The 18,312-nt window shown below is 51.4% G+C and overlaps 2 protein-coding genes across 5 annotated transcripts in view; one reads left to right on the top strand and one right to left on the bottom strand.

The window, feature by feature from the left end:
• RNF8 (ring finger protein 8) overlaps positions 1–1,187 on the bottom strand; it is a 15,103-nt gene extending 13,916 nt beyond the window's left edge. For 2 of the 3 annotated variants that reach the window (XM_054821776.1, XM_054821777.1), the window contains exon 1: positions 340–608. In XM_054821776.1, the coding sequence (XP_054677751.1) occupies positions 340–576 (237 nt within the window). In that variant the 5' untranslated portion in view covers positions 577–608. Of the gene's footprint in view, positions 1–339; positions 609–965 lie in introns of those variants that run through there. The other variant, XM_054821779.1, reaches the window with a different exon arrangement.
• AARS2 (alanyl-tRNA synthetase 2, mitochondrial) lies at positions 720–18,312 on the top strand. 2 transcript variants are annotated; one of them, XM_054821771.1, is made up of 22 exons: positions 720–952; positions 1,211–1,399; positions 2,063–2,208; positions 3,012–3,206; positions 3,723–3,867; positions 4,318–4,463; positions 4,765–4,873; positions 5,468–5,506; positions 6,250–6,361; positions 6,909–7,036; positions 7,778–7,928; positions 9,735–9,904; positions 10,906–11,019; positions 11,440–11,580; positions 12,225–12,362; positions 12,773–12,882; positions 13,983–14,091; positions 15,593–15,715; positions 16,154–16,264; positions 17,062–17,145; positions 17,285–17,395; positions 17,759–18,312. In XM_054821771.1, exons 1-22 carry the CDS (start codon positions 728–730, stop codon positions 17,921–17,923), a joined length of 2,961 nt encoding a protein of 986 aa, XP_054677746.1. In that variant the 5' UTR covers positions 720–727; the 3' UTR covers positions 17,924–18,312. The 2 variants fall into 2 exon arrangements, with proteins under 2 accessions (XP_054677746.1, XP_054677747.1); XM_054821772.1 differs by lacking the exon at positions 1,211–1,399 and having other exon boundaries at positions 722–952.

Genomic DNA, 18,312 nt, shown 5'->3' with positions numbered 1-18,312 from the left:
GGAGCGCCGGGCAGCGCCCCACCGAGCCGCCCTTGGGGGGGGGGCCGGGCGTGCACGGGGGTGAACGGCCGGCTCCTCCGAACAGCAATTAGCAACCGCTGCTCGTTAACCGGGGCGGGGCTTTTCTCTCCCAGGCAGCGCGTTGAGGAACAAAGCGCACCGACGGCCGCTGGGCCCTGCCCCGCGCGGGCCCAAGGAGGAGCAGGCCGCGACGGAGCTCAGGTCTAAGCGGCACCGGTCCCGGTCCCCCACCCCGGGTGGTACCGACGGCCGTGCCTCGGCCGCCCACCCGCCCCCTTCCGAGGGGCCGGAGCCCGCGGGAAGCCCGGCGCGGCTCACCTGCGTGCCGGCCTCCAGCAGGAGCCAGTCACCGCTGGCCCCGACCCGGCGGAGGCACCAGGCCAGGCGCGAGGCCCCGCGCGCCGCCATGGCGTCCGCCCGCTGCGACAGGCGGGAGCAATCGCTGCTGCGGCGGCGGCACCGGCGCTCTCGCGAGGCAACGGACGGCGTAGCTGCCGCGCACCGCCCAACAGCCAGACTAATCGAGCCCGGAGTACGAGAAGGGCTGCTGCGCATGCGCTCTAGGAGTCGGCGAGGGCCATTGCGGTCACCCCTTCAACAACCGTGCCCCATGGTGGTCTTCCACTATCCCATCGGCCCCTCCCGCCTCCGCCCTTCTCCCCGCCCCTTCCGGAAGCCGCTGCACCGCCTTCCGCCCTCGGCCACTATGGCGGCGGCCGGCAGGTTGCGGCGGCGGTTGTTCCTGGCGGTGCCGTGGCGCGGGTGTTGCAGCCCCCACCGTGGGGCCGCTGGCTGCCCGTCGGCGGGGCAGGTCCGCGCCGCCTTCCTCCGCTTCTTCCAGGAGCGCCACGGCCACCACCGCCTGCCCTCGGCTCCTTTGCGGCCCCGCGGCGACCCGCGCCTCCTCTTCGTCAATGCGGGCATGAACCAGGTGCTCCCCTCACCTCTGCCGGCCCGGGGCTCGGCCCCGCCGGTCCCCTCCACCGCCTTCCCGGGGCCTCCGTGTCCTCGGGAGAGCGCGACCTGTTTTTGGGCGACTCATTTCATGGTGGGGTGGGGTGGGCTTACCGCAGCGCTGCCCTCCCGTTCGCCTCACAGCGCTGCGCCCGTGCGTCAGGAGCCCCGGGCACAGCCCCCAGCGCTGGGCGGCATCGAGCAATAGCGGGTGTTTCTCTGCCTCCATTTCTAGTTCAAGCCCATTTTCCTGGGCACGGTGCACCCCCGGAGCGAGCTGGCGCAGCACCGGCGGGTGGTGAACAGCCAGAAGTGCGTGCGTGCGGGAGGGAAGCACAACGACTTGGAGGATGTGGGCCGAGATACTTACCATCACACGTTCTTCGAGATGCTGGGGAACTGGTCCTTCGGGGATTACTTTAAGGTGAGGCAATAGGAGTGCACCCTCTCCAAGGGGAAATATGGCCTTTCTTTCAGAGCTGTGCTGTAGTGCCGTAAGACAGCAGAAGGCATCTTGGTAAGCTCCAAATTATTTCTTGGAAGCTCTGTGGCCTGGAGCAGAGGTAGTCAGCTGGTGGGCTGAATCACTAAATGTGCCCTGCAGACTCTCAAAGCACTCAGCCTTTCAAAGCTGTGAGCAACGCGTTCAAATCAAAGTTCTCTGTGTGAATGCTAGTGTTCACCATTTAATATGGTGAAAAGAGGTTTGCAGTTCATTTGATGCTTGTTGCTAGAAAGTTTGAAAAGGGAAGAAGGATAAAGGATGCTAGTTTTTTTGTTAATAAGTACATTTTTTTCTATGGAAAGGAAGTAATCCATGTAACTCTTGGTAAGCACATGGGTGTAGACCATGCTGTGATCCTGAAGGTCTCCTAACATTTTAGGAATGTCAGTTTTCCACAGGCAGCAGCGAGCTGTCTCACTCGCCTGACCCTCATCTTGCTCTTTGCAATATGCCTTAAAATTGGGAAGGGAGAGAACAGCTGAAATGAACTTCTTTTGTGTTCGACTGCCATTCTAAAGAGCCTTTCTGCATCGCTATGCATCCTGGTTTACTGTGCTTTGTTTATGTTCCTTGCCTGTTCAGGAGGAGGCATGCGGCATGGCCTGGGAGCTCTTGACAGAAGTCTACGAGATCCCCAGAGATCGTCTCTACGTCACCTATTTTGGCGGAGACCCCTCTTTGGGGCTGAGCGCAGATGAGGAGTGCAGGGACATATGGCTCCGCCTGGGGTAAGTGTGTTAGAGAAGGGGTTCTGAGCAGCAAGCACTGACGTTTCAGTCTCCGTAGTCTCCCATTTGCTCTTCAGTTGATGGGAATCAGATGTAGGGGCCAAAAGTTGTGTTTTAAACTCATTTCATTTCTGGTTTGTTTGGGCTGTTAACAGTCAGCTGAGCTCTGAGTGCTCTGGGGTTCTTGGCCTTTAAGCTGTTTCTCAGATGTTATCAGTCTGGGGGGCTCTGTACCTAAGACTGGCTGGCCTGGAGGAAGTGTGCAAGGGATCTCTGATCCTTTGCTTCCTTTCCACCGTGAGCTGCGGAGAGCGTGTTCTCCTCTGAAAGCTAGCAATGGCTGCTTCAGTGTGAGGATGAAGCCATTGCAGAGAGCATTGCTGTGCTTTGGGAGCTTGTTCCAGGCTGTATGTGGGCTTTGAACCCAAGGCAGCCAGCTCTGTGCCACTGTTGGTGTTCAGCCTTGCCCACTGTGATCAGGTCTTGGCTCTGCTGGAATCCCCTCTGAGGAGGAAGGCAGCTCCACAGACCCAGTGGAGAATCTATCTCCATCAGCAGGAGCCAGACTGAGTTTGCCAGCCGTTCTGGGCAGTGAGTAAGATCCTACCTGGTTTGGTCCAGCTTGTTTCTACTAAGGAGAGTAATTCTGTATGAACAGAAGCAAAGGAATCCTAATGTGTTTGCTTATTGAGTTTGTAGTAGTAAGAATGGATTCCTGCCTTCCAACTTTCTCTGTGATCGAGGCTACTGCGTGCTTTGTGTGCATGCCCCAGCACTGCCACCTTTCTTGTTTGCCTTTCCAGCGTGCCTGCCAGTCACGTGCTTCCTTTTCCAATGAAGGACAACTTCTGGGAGATGGGGGACACGGGTCCCTGTGGTCCCTGCACAGAGATCCACTATGACCACGTGGGTGGTGGCAGAAATGCTGCGGCACTGGTGAACCAGGGCAGCCCCGATGTAGTGGAGATCTGGAACCTGGTCTTCATGCAGTACAGCAGGTACCACGCATCTGGTCTGAACTCCAGAGCCTTTCCTCCTTGTCTGACTCCAAAACCATACCTGTATGTTCTCAGACATCTCACTGCATTCCAGGAGGTGGCAGTACAGGAGCAAGAGGGAAGCTATGGAGATGTGTCCAGTGTGGCTCTTGGTCCCCTTTGCTTTGTTTGTCCTGTCCTCCTTCAACCTCTGCTGCCTATTCTCCCTCACTGCTGCATCCCAGAGGTCTCTTGGGATCTGCAGCTGGCCAGACAAACCTGCAGAAGGAGGCGGCGGCCTTGGGCCTCTGTTCAGAGATAGTCTGTCTTGACTATCTCATGGTCAGAGTCCATCTGTCTGACAATGCCAAGGCAGGCTGTTATTAGTCTTGTCCCTGAGCTTCCTTTTGTTGTGTCACCTGTTGTTTCCATCCCTTGTCACTCTCCCATTCTCTTTGACTCACCAGCTCCTTTCCTTTGCTTATGAACTGACCTTTGCTTCTCTTTTGCCTTTTATTTTTCCTGACTGGCTCACAGAGAGGTGGAAGGGAATCTGCTTCCCTTGCCACAGCACCATGTGGATACAGGAATGGGTCTGGAAAGGCTGGTGACAGTTCTGCAGAACAAACGCTCCAACTACGACACAGATCTCTTCACTCCCATCTTAGATGCCATTCACAAGGTGACAGTGCTTCTGCTCAGAGTCACAGCTAAGCAAAAGTTCCTTGAATGCAGACTGCTTGCCTGCTACCATAGTACAGCCTTCTCTACATGTGTTACTGTGCGGTATTTTGAGACAGGAGGTATGTCCAGCTAGGTGCAGAGCAGCATTCTAGTGAAACTGGGGAGAATTCCAGGTTGGAGTTCTGCTGGGATATTGGCACTGCAAATCCATTTTTCCTCCAAAGTTTCTTAAATTCCTCAGTGCAAGGGTATTGGCTGACCTGTCTTAGGTGCAGAAGTCATGGTCTATAATGCTCTGGAAAGATTTAATGAGTACACCTTAGATGCACAAGGTTCAGAGTTGGTTGAGAAGCATGATGTCAAGTGTAGCTGGCTGCCTCTTATGTTTAATCTTTTCCTTCTGCAGCCATTAATTTCTGCTGATCTATCACCTAACTTTCTCTTCTAGGGCTACAGGGGGCCCAGATACCAAGGTCTGGTTGGGGATGCTGATGTTGGGCATGTGAATATGGCCTACCGCGTGGTGGCGGATCATGTGCGCACCCTGTGCGTGTGCATCACCGATGGCATCTACCCAGGCCTCTCTGGAGCAGAGTAAGGACATATGGAAATGGCATGGGACGAATGGAGTTAGGTCTAGAAAGGAATCCAGATATTCAGGAGAGAGGTTCTGGTGCAGGCCCAAGATAGGGAGTGTGTGAGCTTTGGGGAGGCAGGAAGGTGAGACCCTGGAAGAGGTTCCAGTCTGCAGGCTCACTCTTGGATGGCTGTAGAGTGTGGGGAGCACCTGTGTGAATAGACCAGGCCAGGGGAGCTGTGGGTTGGGGTGTGCTGGATGTGGGAGCTGGGCAGAGATGCTCGCATGGCTGCCTGGTGAATCCTGCCCTGCTTTCAGACTGGTGTTGCGTCGGATCCTGCGCAGGGCTGTCCGCTTTTGCGCTGAAGTCTTTCATGCTCCACCTGGGTTCCTGGCCTCCCTGGTACCTACTGTAGTTGAAGTGCTGGTGAGTAAAAACTACTGCCTTGGGGGAAAAAGAGTATCACACATGTCCTGTTCAGCCCGATGTTCCTTCCCTGTACACTGTCAGGAGACAACGTTGTGAAGGAGCTCCAGGAGGGTGTATCTGGTGCTATGCATCGCAGCAGTAAAAATCTCTTGTCTCCTGATCATTTGTGATGGGAGGGAGGGGGCCTAGTGTGACCAGTGGTACAGTCAGCACAAGTGCACGCAAGTGCACGTTGTTGTTTCCCGAGGGCAGTGGCTTCCAACCTGTCATATCTGGTTAAAGCCATCTGAAATTGGTCCCTGTGAGTACTAACAGCATCCTAAGACAGTGCTTTCTTCCTATTGTAAATGGATGTTTGCCAAGAGATGCTGTGCAGGAGCTAGCAGAGGCAGGTCACAGGGAGCTAGCCAGGAGGTAGCAGCTGTAAGTCCATGTGTAATTCTTCCTCTGTGCTGCTGTCCCTGGAGCTGTGCGCTGGGGCTCCCTTTGCATGCACCTGCCTGAGAAACCTCTGTAATGCTTGTGGCATGCTGTGAGATCCACTGAGGAAGATGCTGAGGATGTTGTCACTAACTGAGGCTTATTTCACAGGGAGATGCCTATCCAGAGTTGACAAAGAATGCAGACCAGGTGAGCAAAGTGGAATCCCCTGGAGAGAAACCCTGTCTGTCATTATCTTTGTGAGGCACTGCTGTCAGGATCAGAAGTCAGTCCTTCCTTGGGACTTGGCTGGAGGAGTTTGCATAGCTTCCTCCATAACCATGTTGTCATGGGTGGGCTGAGATGTGCTGGGAACACGTTTGTATCCTGGGCACAAGAAGTATCTGTGGTAGATTTCCTTGTGGGAGCTCTACTAGATCCTTACCAGGGACTGCTTGTGGTGATATAACACAGCTGTTTCTCTAAAAAAGCTAGAGTGGCTCTTTTGTGGAGTGCAAGTACAACCTGTGCTAGCCTGGGTACCCTTTATCCAAAGTGGATTGGTGATTTAAGGCTAGTCCCGGCTTGCTTCTGCTGACAGCAACTGTGACGAGGAATTTCTTTGGCTGTTCCAGCCATGCAATTTTAATTGGGTCACAGGCATGAATGTCTGACAGGGAGCATTTGGCAGCCTCCAGCCTTTCCTAGGTGGATGGTCAATATTTCCTCGACAGGAATAGTGACAGGAGGCACAAGGACTTTGGCACTGTTTAGTAATACATCAGAGCCATGTTGTGATGGATACTTACAGAACAAAAAGGCTGGTTCAAGCAGACGCAATATCCCTGGTAGACACTTGCTTGATTTGCTTTGAGCTGATTGTAGCAGGGCTGGGCTGAGCTGGGGAATTCCCTGAGGTGTTGTGGCTAACCCTTCTTCTGATCCTTGGGCAGATCATGGATCTCATTAATGAGAATGAGGCTGCTTTTCTGTCTTCCCTCGAGCGTGGGAGGCGCATCATTGAGCGGACAGTGCAGCAGATGGAGCCCTCTGCTAATTTCCCAGGTGAGTCTCCCTCCTCTGACAAGCTGCACTTAGAGATGGTTTGATCCAGGTCCTCACAAGCATTGCAGTCAAAACTGGTGGATGTCTGCCTGCCCCACGTTTTCAGTGACCTTCTAGCCCCAGGCAGGGGAGCAGATGTTGCTCCTTTCTCTGGATCGTAATTGTTTTCTAGTACTTTGTTGTCACAACAAACTAGGCACCAGGAAAGTTAGAAACATTCCCTTGCTGCTTTATTGACTGATTAACTAGATCCTTACAAGACACAGCTGCAAGAAGGAGCTCAGAACCCAACTTGTGCAGCTGCCTGTCTAGATGTGCTGCACTGAGTTTTAGCAGGGACGGGGCTGTGGATCATCATTAATACTCAGTCCCAGAAAAAACAACTGCATGGCTTCTTTTCCCTTCCCCATTACCAGTGCGGTTGCACACAACACGGGTGAATCCAGTTACCAAGGCATGTACTAGACTGGTCCCATCCAAGCAGATCTTGAGATGCCTTCGCTTTCTGCATTCACACAGGGTTCATGTCCTTCTTTTTGTCCTACAGCTGAAGTAGCCTGGTCTCTCTATGGGAATTTGGGATTCCCTCTGGATCTGATTGACTTGATGCTTGAAGAAAAGGGAATCAGTTTGGATTCAGCTGCTTTTAACAAACTTGCTCTGGAAGATGCGAAGGTAAGAGGGAGACTTGCCTCGTCAGAATAATTCAGAGCCTTCCCTCTCTCCTGTGAGCATGGAGGCAGAATTCCTTTCACTGCTGAGGCTCTTCAGATGCACCACAGGGCCACGTGCCTTTTCCCTGAAGGGGAAGTGGGTCTGAAACAGCAGTGGGGTCACAGTGCCTTTGCTTGTGGGTGTGGGACTGAGAAGTATTGACCGGTGGTTCTCTTCAGATCAGTAGAAGTGTTTTATGATGCTGACTGTTGCTGGAGTAAAGGTTATAGAAGAATGATATAGCTTAGGAGTGTCATCTGCCAGTCATGTAGTCCAACTCCTCACCCAAAACAGAGCCAGCTTAGCCCAAACTGCAAGTGATTTATGAAGAGTTTACAAAATCTCCTTGGTCTGCGTAGTGCTGGAAGACTTGCGTTGCCCTCCCTCCCCCATGCAGTAATCAGCTCAAGGCCTTACTCTTGAGCTTTAATGGCCTGGAAATTTCACAGCTACACAGCAAGCTGTGCCGGGAGGGTTGTGTTAGCTGTTGCTTATGGCCTGCCTCAGGACTAGCGCAGGGCGTTATTGAGTACCTGTGGTTTGAAGGAATGGGGTAGGTTTAGCAATAGTCTCTATCAGCCTGGATCTAAACAAGCCTTTTGCAGGAAGGTGGAAGAAGTTGTTCCTAGCCTGATAGCTCCCGCTACCGGTTTGAGTGCCCCCAGGTATCTCCCCTCTAACTGTGCCTTTGCTCCACTGCAGCGCAAGGCTGGTGGCCCACAGGCAGGACGGGTGGAGGACACAAACACATGCCTTGATGTGCACTCGCTGGCTCAGCTGCAGAGCAGCAACATGCCAGCTACTGATGACTCTCCAAAGTACGCCTACGCGCTTGGGCAGCACGGGCAGTACGGTAAGTGGCCAGGTCCCCTCTGTAAGGCAAGCCCTGCCTGAGGGTGCTGGAATCACTCAAAAGACTGCTTTTACTGCCTAACCTCATGCATGCAGAGCATGTCGTTTGTGGTTCAAACCTGTCTGTCTTGCTGTTGCATCTTTTCTCTGCCCCTGTACCTCATCCCAAAGTAGATGCTTTTCTTATTGCTGTTGGTATGTCCCCAGGAAGGCTCAGGGCTAGTGACAAGGCAGTGAGCTCTGGGTTGGTATTACTGTGCCGTGGTGAAGCAGGGACTGTTGATTTCTGCTAGAGATGAGTCTGTCCCCAACAATTAGGCTTCTGGGTGTGGTGCTAGGAAGAATGAAGAATAATTATGCAAAGGGTTTAGGTAGTTGTCTAAAGCCATGCACTTGGTATTTCTTCGGCAGACCACTAGATGCCAGTGCAGTCTTTTTAGCATTTAGGGTAACTGGGGTTGCTGATGCTCTAGGGAAAGCATAAAGCTAAACCACAGAGAGTAAGAGGTGGTGTGGCTGTCACAAACAATTAGAGATAGCTGTGTACAGCCAGCTCCCTCTTACCCAGTGTGCTGGTGGCAACCCACACTAAGCAGCAAGTGAGGCAATTCAAGCTATATATACTATGGCAAGAGCCCAACGGAGGAAAAGCGCCCAGCAGTGACCTTGGCTGACATCTCCAAGCTAGCACTGTCCCACCTCCGAAGTCTCCAAATCATGGAATAATTCGAGTTCAGGGGATCTTGGATGTCCAGTCTCTTGATCAAAGGAACATCACCTTCACAGTTGGATCAGGTTGCTCAGAGCCTTGTCCATTTAAATTTTCAGTATCTTTAAGGACAGATCCCACAGCCTCTCTGTTCCCTGTTCTGTATCACTCTTAGTATGAAAAGCTTTTTTTTTTTCTTTATGTACAACCAAAATTTCCTGTACTGTACATATAGTCTCACAAATGCAAAATAGGGGTGAATAACTGCTTTCTTTGACTTGCTGGCTATGTTGGTGTTCAGTCAGTCTTCCTTGCTGCAAGGGCACCCTGCTGACTTGTGTTCAGCTTGCTCCTGAGGACCCTTGTCAGTCCATTTCTGTAGCCTGCTGCGATGCCTCTGAAAAGCAGCCCTGCTCTTCAACGTATCAAGTCACCACCAATTCATTGCTATACACAAACAGGATATGGGTACATCCCATCTTGTTGTGGATAGTCATCAATGATATTAGGTGTTGGCCCTAGTATCAGCTCTACTCGTAATTGAATATCAGTTGAACATTGAACTATTGAGCAAGTCTCTGTGGGGCCAGCTGCCCAGCCAGTTATACACCCACCTTATGGTCCACCGGTCCAGTCCATATCACCCACGTTTGACTTCAGGGAGCCTACAGGAGAGCACGTTAGAAGTTTGCTGCATCAAGGAAGGTGACATCCCTGTCATCCCTTGTCCACCAAATCTGTCATCCCTTCATAGAAGGCAGACAAGTTTGTCAAGCTTGCAGTGTAGCAAGATATAGATGTGTCTGTGCCACATCTTGTTCTGTCAGGCTTATGTGGAGCCAGATTGGGCATCTCTGCCTGCTTACCTGCTACTCAGCAGGTCTGTCACTAGGTACCCGAGGGGTGACTTAATTCCAAATAACAGATCCTTTCTTTTCTGCCAATAGCTGTTCCTCTCCTACCAAGACAAAGGGAAGTGCCAGCTTTCACTATAGACAGGGTGTTGGCAGGGTTGGCATGGGAAAGCGACCCCTCCTTTCCTGTTGCAATCTGACAGGGTGTATGCACTAATTGCTGCCATCTTCTTCTCCCTGACAGAGTTCAGCCCATGCCAGGCCACTGTTCTGATGCTGTACAGAGATCAGTCTCTCCGGAAGGAGGTTGGGGCAGGGCAACGCTGTGGTGTCATCTTGGACAGGACTAACTTCTATGCAGAGCAGGGTGGGCAAGCCTCTGACCAAGGCTACATGATACGTTTAGGACAGCAGGTAAGATCCTTTGCTGTCTGAACCCAAGGCTGCCATGGGTGCTGATGTCAGGCAGAATTCCTCGAGTGATGGACTGTTTTACTGTGTTAATTTGCAAGCTGCTGACTCTTGACAGTTCCCTTGCTTCGCATCAGGGTTGGTGAGGTGAGGGAGAAGCAGCAGTAACTTCAGAGGTGTACTTGCTGCTCTGGCTGTCTCTCTCAGCCCTTTGCAATTTCTTATAGCTGGGGAAGACTAAAGTCTTCTTGGGTCTCCCTTCAGTGTGTTGCACTTGCCAGCTGGGGTTGCAGTGCAGAGAGAAGGCAATGATCAGAGTCCATGAGCTGAGGAACTTGTCTCTGGCCAGTTCTGGATGACTGCAAGCAGTGTCCAACCTGAAACCCAGTGCAAAAACTCTTATCCCTCCCAAAAGCATCAGGGAGGACCTCTGCTTCTGCAGCATGTTCCTTCAACCTTGCCAGAGGGAGAGCTTTGACCCTCTCCTGGGAAGTTACATGGGGTGCAGCTTTTTTTCCTTCCCACATTCCAGCTCTTGAGAATCACCCCCGGGGCACTGAGACTGCCTTTTTAGCCTTGCAGAATGTGATAGTGCCTTGCTCAGCACTTCTCCCCAGTCTGAAGCGGGGTTCAAGTTTCTGTTGCCAGTCCAGTGAGGCAGAAATGGCACCTTGGATGCCTGAGACAGGTGCCTTGGCAGCTGCTGTCCATTTTCTCATGGACAAGCATCCTTGTTAGGAAAATTCATCAGCGTGGGTAGTGTTGCTGCCCCTCCACTGCAAGCTGACAGCCTCAAAATGTTGTGCAGTGAGTGACTGGGTGCAGGGAAGGTCTGAGGCACTCTGGTTACATTCACAGTAAGCTTTTCCCTGCTTTTCCCACCCCATCCCTGTCTTTTAGGGATCAGTGGGAGTTGTGTTTCCCAGTCAGATCAAGCAGGAACCCGGCACAGGTATTTGGATTTTTCCCTGTGTTCTAACTCATCTTTCTGTCTCTTTGCTCAGGACATACTCTTCCCTGTAGAGTCAGTTCGTCTCTGTGGTGGTTATGTGGTCCATGAGGTCACTGCTGTGGAAACCCTGCGTGCTGGGGACCAAGTGCAGCTCTTTGTGGATGAGGTGATAATTCGCTGCTCTTAACCTTTTCATCTAGCCTTCATCTTGCTTTGAGAGTCTTGTGACATCCTGAGTAACCCGGGCACAGCAGGGCCTTGTCTCTTGTATTCCTGAGACTGTTCTTCATCGTGATGTGGAGTGGGAAGAAGACCTCACAAGTGACTCTAACCTTCTATGAGCCATTAGCCTGTCCAGAAGTATCCATCCTACCCTTTGCTGTTTTACAGAGGTGATCCTATGGGAAAAGAAGTTAGATTTACCCTGTGACATAGATTAATCTGACAGCTGTACTACCCATTGTTTTTTTCCCCCACCTTCTCCCATCCCCTCACATGCAGCCTTTCCCTTATCTCTTCATGCCATCCGCTGCTCCCCTGAGCTGTGGAGAACCACCGCTCCCTGCCAACTTGTCTGTGCTTTCAGGCCCAGCGGCTGGCCTGCATGACGAACCACACCGCTACCCACCTGCTGAATTTTGCGCTCCGCCATGTCCTGGGTGACAACACAGAGCAACGAGGGTCACATGTGACAGCAGAGCGGCTGCGCTTTGACTTCGATGCCAAGGTGACTCTGGACTTCTGTTTTCTTGATCTCAGCAGTACCAACATCCCAGTACGGGCCTTCTCTCCAGGGATTTTTTGCCTCTCACCATAATTGCACCTTTAGAGACAGGTCACGTTTTATCTGAGCAATGAAACTGGGCCTCTGGAGATGACTAGTTCTGCTTTGCATTGACCTGACTGAGGAGGTCTTGCTGAGGGGATAAGTGGGGGTCAGAGAGGAAAGGATTCAGCAAGGCCAGTGGACACAGGGCTGACCTGGGTAGTGTAAAGGAGCCTCTGAGAAATTCACCAGCTTGGCTGTGGCATGTGTCTGATGTCTGTGCTGGTCATCCAGTTGAGAGGGGTTGGGGACTGAAAGCTGTTGGATGAGGCTGAGCACTGGCCCTGGTAACCTGTTGCTCACTGCAGCGTCTCTCTTAACGAGTTTGGTGGTCACTCTTGGATCAAAAATCCTTATGGGAGGCGGAGGTGGGAGGGTCATGATGCTCACAATTCCATCTTATGAGTAGGGAAGATGAGATGCAGGGGGTGTCTACGTCTGGTGTGCCCAAGCTGAGTTCCCTGGGGGCCCTTCCCCAGTTCTCTCTCCTCTGCTCTGTACCTCTCAGGAAGCTTCTCCATAAGGCAGCTGATTTACTTTCTCAGGGCCCTGTGACTGTGGAGCAGCTGCAGCAAGTGGAGCAAGTGGTCCAGGATGTGATCAAACGAAATGAGGTTGTGCATATGGCTGAGGTCCCCCTCACATTGGCAAGAAGAGTTCAGGGACTCCGTGCGGTGGATGAGGTATGACAGGATTGCAGTGCACATCTTCATGAGCTGTCTCCTTTAGCAGGAATCATCTGGGTCACAAGAGATGTTGACACAGCAGGTTTCTGTAAGGGAATTGACTCCCAAAACTCAGGAAGGAAAATAGGACAGAGATGAGATCTCAGGAGCACCGTGTTGTAAAACATGGAGGCTGGTGATGCATAGGCTTTCTGCTCATTTCTTTAGACCAAAAGCTTGCAGTGTTGCCCAGTTGTTTCTTTCTCCCCATGGTGGCTGGTTGTGGGGGAGAAGCAGTGCTGCCCCTGACTCTGGGGCTACTCTAGAATAGGGGGAAAGGGAGACAAAGACCTGAAGCCATGTAGTTAGTCTGTAAGTGCCCCTGAAGGACTATCTTGTTAGCTGCTGATCCCTGTCTCCTCTGTCAGGGGTATCCAGATCCAGTGAGGATAGTGTCCCTGGGGGTCCCTGTGGAGAGTGTGCTGACCTGCGACTCTGAGGCTGCAATGCAGACCTCTGTGGAGCTCTGCTGTGGGACGTAAGTGACTTTTACTTGCAGTCAGAAGGTGTTTTTGTGGGCACTGGTGGCTGAGGTAGAGATATTCTTGCAAGTTCCATTTCCTGTCCCTGTGCAACTAAGTTCCCTCACCTGAAAGAGGACAGGATGGGCTAGTTATAAAGCTTTGGAAGTCCCATGGTGAGAAAACTTCAGGGAAATGCAAAGCATTTTTCCTTGTTTCATAGTCTGAAACCAACCTGGAAGCCACAGGGTACCAGCAGAGTGTGGGAAAGGGGCGTGTGGCCCTGGTCACACCAGAGTTACAAGGCTTTGGGGTTGCAGGAGGGCTGAGGACCCAGCAGAAGACTCTGAGATGGTTGTGAGATCTTGAGACCGCTCTGATAATTTTAATTGTCTTCACCCTCTTCTGCTTTTAGCAGTAATAAGAGTAGAAGAAGATATAATCAATCTTAGGACAATGCTGACACCAAAAAACCCAGGAACAAATTGGCTGTTGAGCAGACACAGCTGAAAATGAGCAAGTTTCTAGTCATGATATCATTCTTGTGGGAGTAGAGGGACAAGAAACTGCATAGGAGTAGAGATGATCAATTCTTGTGATGCTGTCTGAAATGATTACTTGTGGTAACAGAACCTGAGACAGAGTTACTGTTTTCATATCCAGTGTTGAATAGCCAAGAAGGAAAGGGGAGGTTGTCAGTGCTCTCTGACTTCACACCTACCCTGTAACTGGAGTCTACTGGCCTGCCAAGAGAGTGATGGAGTTGAAGAAAAAAATTACTTTCTACAAGGCTCAGTAGCAGCTGAGTAGAAAAGAAAAATCCCAACTCATTCCACTGCTGAAGGAAAGGAACGCAAAGCAGAACTTGGCTGTTACGTGCCATTCGACTGCAGCCTGGCTTCTGGGCAGGTATCAGAGGTTCCTCTGGAGCAGCCTCAACTCTGCTGTCTCTTGCCTGACAGGGTGCCATCAGGATTTTAGGAGTGGGAAAGGATTGAAGCCATTGGGATTGGGGAAGGACTGCCAGACTTGAGACTTGCCTGAAAGGAAAGCAGGCTTCCTGATTTCTGTTCTAAGAGTAGCTTGTTTTCTTTCCTCTTTTCTGGTGACTTTGCAGGCACCTCCTACAAACAGGAGCTATGGAAGATTTGGCCATCATCAGTGAGCGTCAGCTTGTTAAAGGGATTAGCCGTGTCATTGCAGTGACGGGGGGACAAGCCAAACAGGTAAGAAAAGGGAAACTGAGATTTCTGCCGTGTCAGGGCAACGCCAGAAGGACCCAACTCCACAGATTCCTGCTTAGACAATTAGCTTCCCCTTGCTTTGGCTGGAGCCTCCCTGCTATCCCTGATCTGGCTTCCTCCTTTGCCCCTGGACACAGCTCTGCTGCCATCCCTCACTATTCACCTCCACTCCCCCCTGTTCTAGTCTCCTGTCTCCTTGACCTTCATTCTTCCCCTCAGACCCCTTTTCCAAGATAGGAACTTGGCACAAAATATCAGGAAGCCTCTAGACTATAAACGTCAGTCTCCAGGTAGGTATTTAAAGGTGTCATCCTTTGTGCTTTGGTTTCACCTCCTGCCTATCACAGTTGGATTTGCACTTTATGATTAAAGGGCTCTGGCCTCATTCTTACAGCCCTTTTGCTTCTTTTCTGTAGTCTTTTTCCTGCTAAAATGTTGTTCTGGTCTGGCTGAGTCTGTATAAAAAGTAAGCAGCTTACTATTGTGTCCATGAGATCGCTCTGTGCTTTGAATATCTGGAAGTGTTGGGGGCCCCACAGCCTTGCCTGCTTCCTTTAAGGCTGCAGTCAGAGGAGAGTGACTCACTGTCAGTGGAACTGGGAAGACTAAAGGCAAAGCCCACCCCTGCAAATCTGTTGCTTTTTTGGCTGGCTGTCCCCTGTGCAACAGTGTCCCTAGCAAGGCTTTCTTTGGTGCAGAGGAATGAAAAGCTGCAGGGCATATCTGCATGCTTTGCTGGAAGTGCTGACCTGGAAAGCCCCTGAGAGGAGCTGCGTGCATGTGTTAATCAGCCAAGGGAGACTGCAGGCGTGAGGGAGTGACTTGAAACAAGGGATGCGTATCCTAGCTATGCAGAGCAGTCCTCATTGTCCACAGTTTTTCTTACATACTCTCTGCTGTCCTGGTCTAAAGTCTTGCAGGACCATCACAGGAGCAAAGATCTGGCAGGAAGGAAATGCTCCAAACCATAAGGACTGTCACTGGTGAAAAAAGCTTGTATTAGCTTTTTTTTTTAATTAATGGTAGCAATGGTGTTGGGGAAAGCAATAAGAAATACACCAAGATCAGCTGAACTCGGGAAATATGCTTGAACAGCTGATTAGGTTTCTTTAGTGTTTCTTTTGTTTCTTCAGTCAGTAGTTTCAAGAGCGCATTTGCCAATGAAAAAGAGCATTGAGAAATTAATGAGGGTCCCAAGTTTTTCTCAGTGAAATCCTGATGATTTGGTGTGAGATACTGAGGAAACGTAACTGCATGACAGCTTGGTCCCCTGGGTGCAACCGTTTAGTGTCAGTTGCAAATCGAGAGAGGAATGTTCTATTTCAGAGTCTCTTGAGGACAGTCATTCTTAAAGCCTCTGTAGGTGTCTTCCCACTGGATTCTGAGCAGCATTTCAGTGTTTATGACCCTGCTGCCCCCGCAGTTTCTCTGTCCCTGCTTGTTCTTTCTGTTGCCGCATTTGAAGCGTTCTCTCTCTCTCCAGGCCCGGGAAGTAGGCCAGTGCTTGGCTATGGAAGTGGACTCTGTCTCCCTGCGAATGAAGCAGAGGAGTACCTCTATTCCTGAGATGCAGAACCTCTCCAAAGAAGTGGGCCAGTTGACCAAAGTAAGGGTTACACTCCTGTACAGAAAGATCCCAGAGAGGGCTCTATACGCTTGAGGCACATGACTTCTTCCTTACCGGGTTCACATCTTACCATGGGTCAACAGCAAGGACATGTTGTTACCTGCTGGTGCTACTTTGGTCACAAAGATTTCAACCAGTATTTAGGTGCCTCTGTTGCAGATGACTTGCTGCAGTGGGAATGTGAGAAGGCAGTGGGAGGGAGGGTAAAGCAATGAAAAAGGGTCCTTGTGTGTTTCCCCAGGCTTTAGATACCCAGCTGAAAAGAGAAAGCTACACACCACAGTGACTGGCTGGACTGATCACATAGGGGTGTGGGAGGGTCTGGGAAGAGGCCAGGCTCCAGCCTGACCTCCCAGAGAACTAGTAGTTTATTTCTAGGTATAGTTTAGTGTCCTCACAGAGCAATTTGTCTTGCAGGTGGTGGCTAGCACTGCAATGCCCCAGTGGCAAAGAAAAGAACTACAGACTATCCTCAAAGCACTACAGCGAACAGCCAACACAGCCATCAAGAAACTGGAGGTGCAGCAGGTACTTTGGCAGCAGCATGCTTGCTGCAGCCTGCTAATAGCACTGTGTGGCGTACACAAGTGGACCTGGTGTCTCTCTCATGCTTCACAGCCACTCAGTCACTGGGATCCTGTTAGAAGGTGGGAGAAAGCAGGTACAATCACACACAGTGCAACACAAGCCTGCTGTTGGGTTGATTTCACTGGCATTAACCAGGGCTGTCTTTTAAAATAGCAGTGAATGACTGGGCTTTTGGCACCTGCAAAATCCCCATGTGTTTCTGCCTGCGAAGGTGGAGAGCCTCATATCAGCGCTTCTGGCAAACACCAGCAGGCAGATACACATCACCTCCCTGTTTGTACATGGAGAAGATGAGATGGCCCTGACAGGGCTTTACAAGGTTCTGCAGTAAGGCAGTGGCAGAACAGAGCCTTTCTCCCAGCCATATGGATATTGCTGTGGCTTCCCACTGCATTTCTGTTCTGCCAATTTACATTAAAAACCCTTTGGAAATGCTTATTGGTGACTTAATGTTCTCAGTAAGAACTGCCCTGGAAAGTAGGAGCATCTTGCCACAGGAGCCTTCCTGAGACATGCAGCGATGTGTAGGTCCAGGAGAGAAGCTGGGGACCAAATGGGTCACTGTCTATTCCACTTTTGAAAGGGTTCATCTCTGCTTGCGTTTGAGGAAAGAGGGTTGCAGAGGTCTCTGTGTGGAGATTTCAGTCTGCCAGTCTTACTTTGACTTTTGCTAACATACATCCAGCCCACTGTGTGCCACCTGCAGCCCCTCAAGTGCTGTGTGTTTCCTCCTCCAGGCTGAAGAGAAGGCACAAAGCGTGCTAGCAAAACATTGCAACCAACCTGTCATCATTGATACTGTCCCAGCTGATTCTCTCTCAGTGAGTAATCCACATTGCTTGCTGGCCCAGCGATACCTCAGGTGCTGCATACAGTAAGAGAGAGCTGCTGGGCACATATTCTGCTGCATGCCGGTCTACTTTGCTATAGCCTGACCCCTCTTCTCCCTGTCTCTCCTAGATCCTAATGAAGGTAGTGAACCAGCTGTGTGACAAGTCTCCTGGCACATCAGTCCTGCTGCTCAGTCCTCAGGCTTCTGGTGAGGTGTTCTGTGCCTGCCAGGTGTCCAAGGTAAGAAGTGACACGGGGAACCTGCCTGCAAAGGCTCAGCAGGTTCCAGTTGAGGCTTTTCCTGGGATTCTGCCCGATGTTGGTGGTTAATTGCATAGGGGTAGGACCTGAGATGACTGTGCTGGGACCAGATGCGCTTTCAGTCTCTGCTGGGCAGATATCCCTGGATCCTCCAGGCCATGTTTGCCCAGGGGCAAGACACAGCATTAACATGTAAGCTCAGCCTTTGCAGTCCCTCAGTCATGACTGCCTTGGGTTAGTGAGGGCCCAGGCTGGGTGAGGAGAAGATGTTGTTACCTTTCTTTATCCAGACTGCAGAGTGCTCCACAGTCCAAATGACTTTGCTCTGTGTCTCTTCCCCAGAATTGCCTCCCTGCGTTCTCCGCTGCTGACTGGGCCGTGGCTGTCTGTGCGCAGATGGAAGGGAAGGCGGGAGGCTCTCCTGTCGTCGCTAAGGGCAGTGGAAACGCCAAGGGCATGCAGGGAGCCCTGAATACTGCACTGGAGTTCGCTCAGAGTAAACTGTGATGCTTTGGTGGCAGGACAGTTGTATGCACCCCAGCTGCAAGCTACGTGGACGCTTGATGCAGAGCACATCCTCTGCTGATCTGAAAGGTTTAGCAGCTCCCATGCTGAATGTTGCTGCAACCACTGCACCGGAGCACTTGACTTCTGACCATCTGGGATCAGCAGAGACCCTGCTCCTGATCCCACCAACAGAGTGATGGTGCCCGTTCTCAGCATGAGCATACGGGGATTGAACTTTGGAAAGCACCAGTTGCAACAGCAGATCCTGCTGCTTCTGCAACAGTGCAGTTCTTGACACAAGACCAGCCCAAAGGCTCCGTGAGAGCATGGAGAGATGGCACAGTGTTATCCTAAAGCCATTAAAGGGTAGAGAGCATCTGATCCCCTGA

This window comes from Grus americana, chromosome 3, assembly GCF_028858705.1.
Source record: "Grus americana isolate bGruAme1 chromosome 3, bGruAme1.mat, whole genome shotgun sequence".
Classification (NCBI taxonomy): Eukaryota; Metazoa; Chordata; class Aves; order Gruiformes; family Gruidae; genus Grus; species Grus americana.
The sequence above is the reverse complement of the archived record's forward strand: the minus strand, read 5'-3'. Positions and strand labels throughout refer to the sequence as shown.

What these genes read in the sequence shown, in the direction of transcription:
- AARS2 (XM_054821771.1), top strand. Translation starts at nt 728, where the DNA reads ATGGCGGCGGCCGGCAGGTTGCGGCGGCGGTTGTTCCTGGCGGTGCCG. An exon ending in GACATATGGCTCCGCCTGGG is followed by an intron (nt 2,209 to 3,011) that starts GTAAGTGTGTTA and finishes TTGCCTTTCCAG; the next exon opens with CGTGCCTGCCAGTCACGTGC. An exon ending in TGATACGTTTAGGACAGCAG is followed by an intron (nt 9,905 to 10,905) that starts GTAAGATCCTTT and finishes CTCTTTGCTCAG; the next exon opens with GACATACTCTTCCCTGTAGA.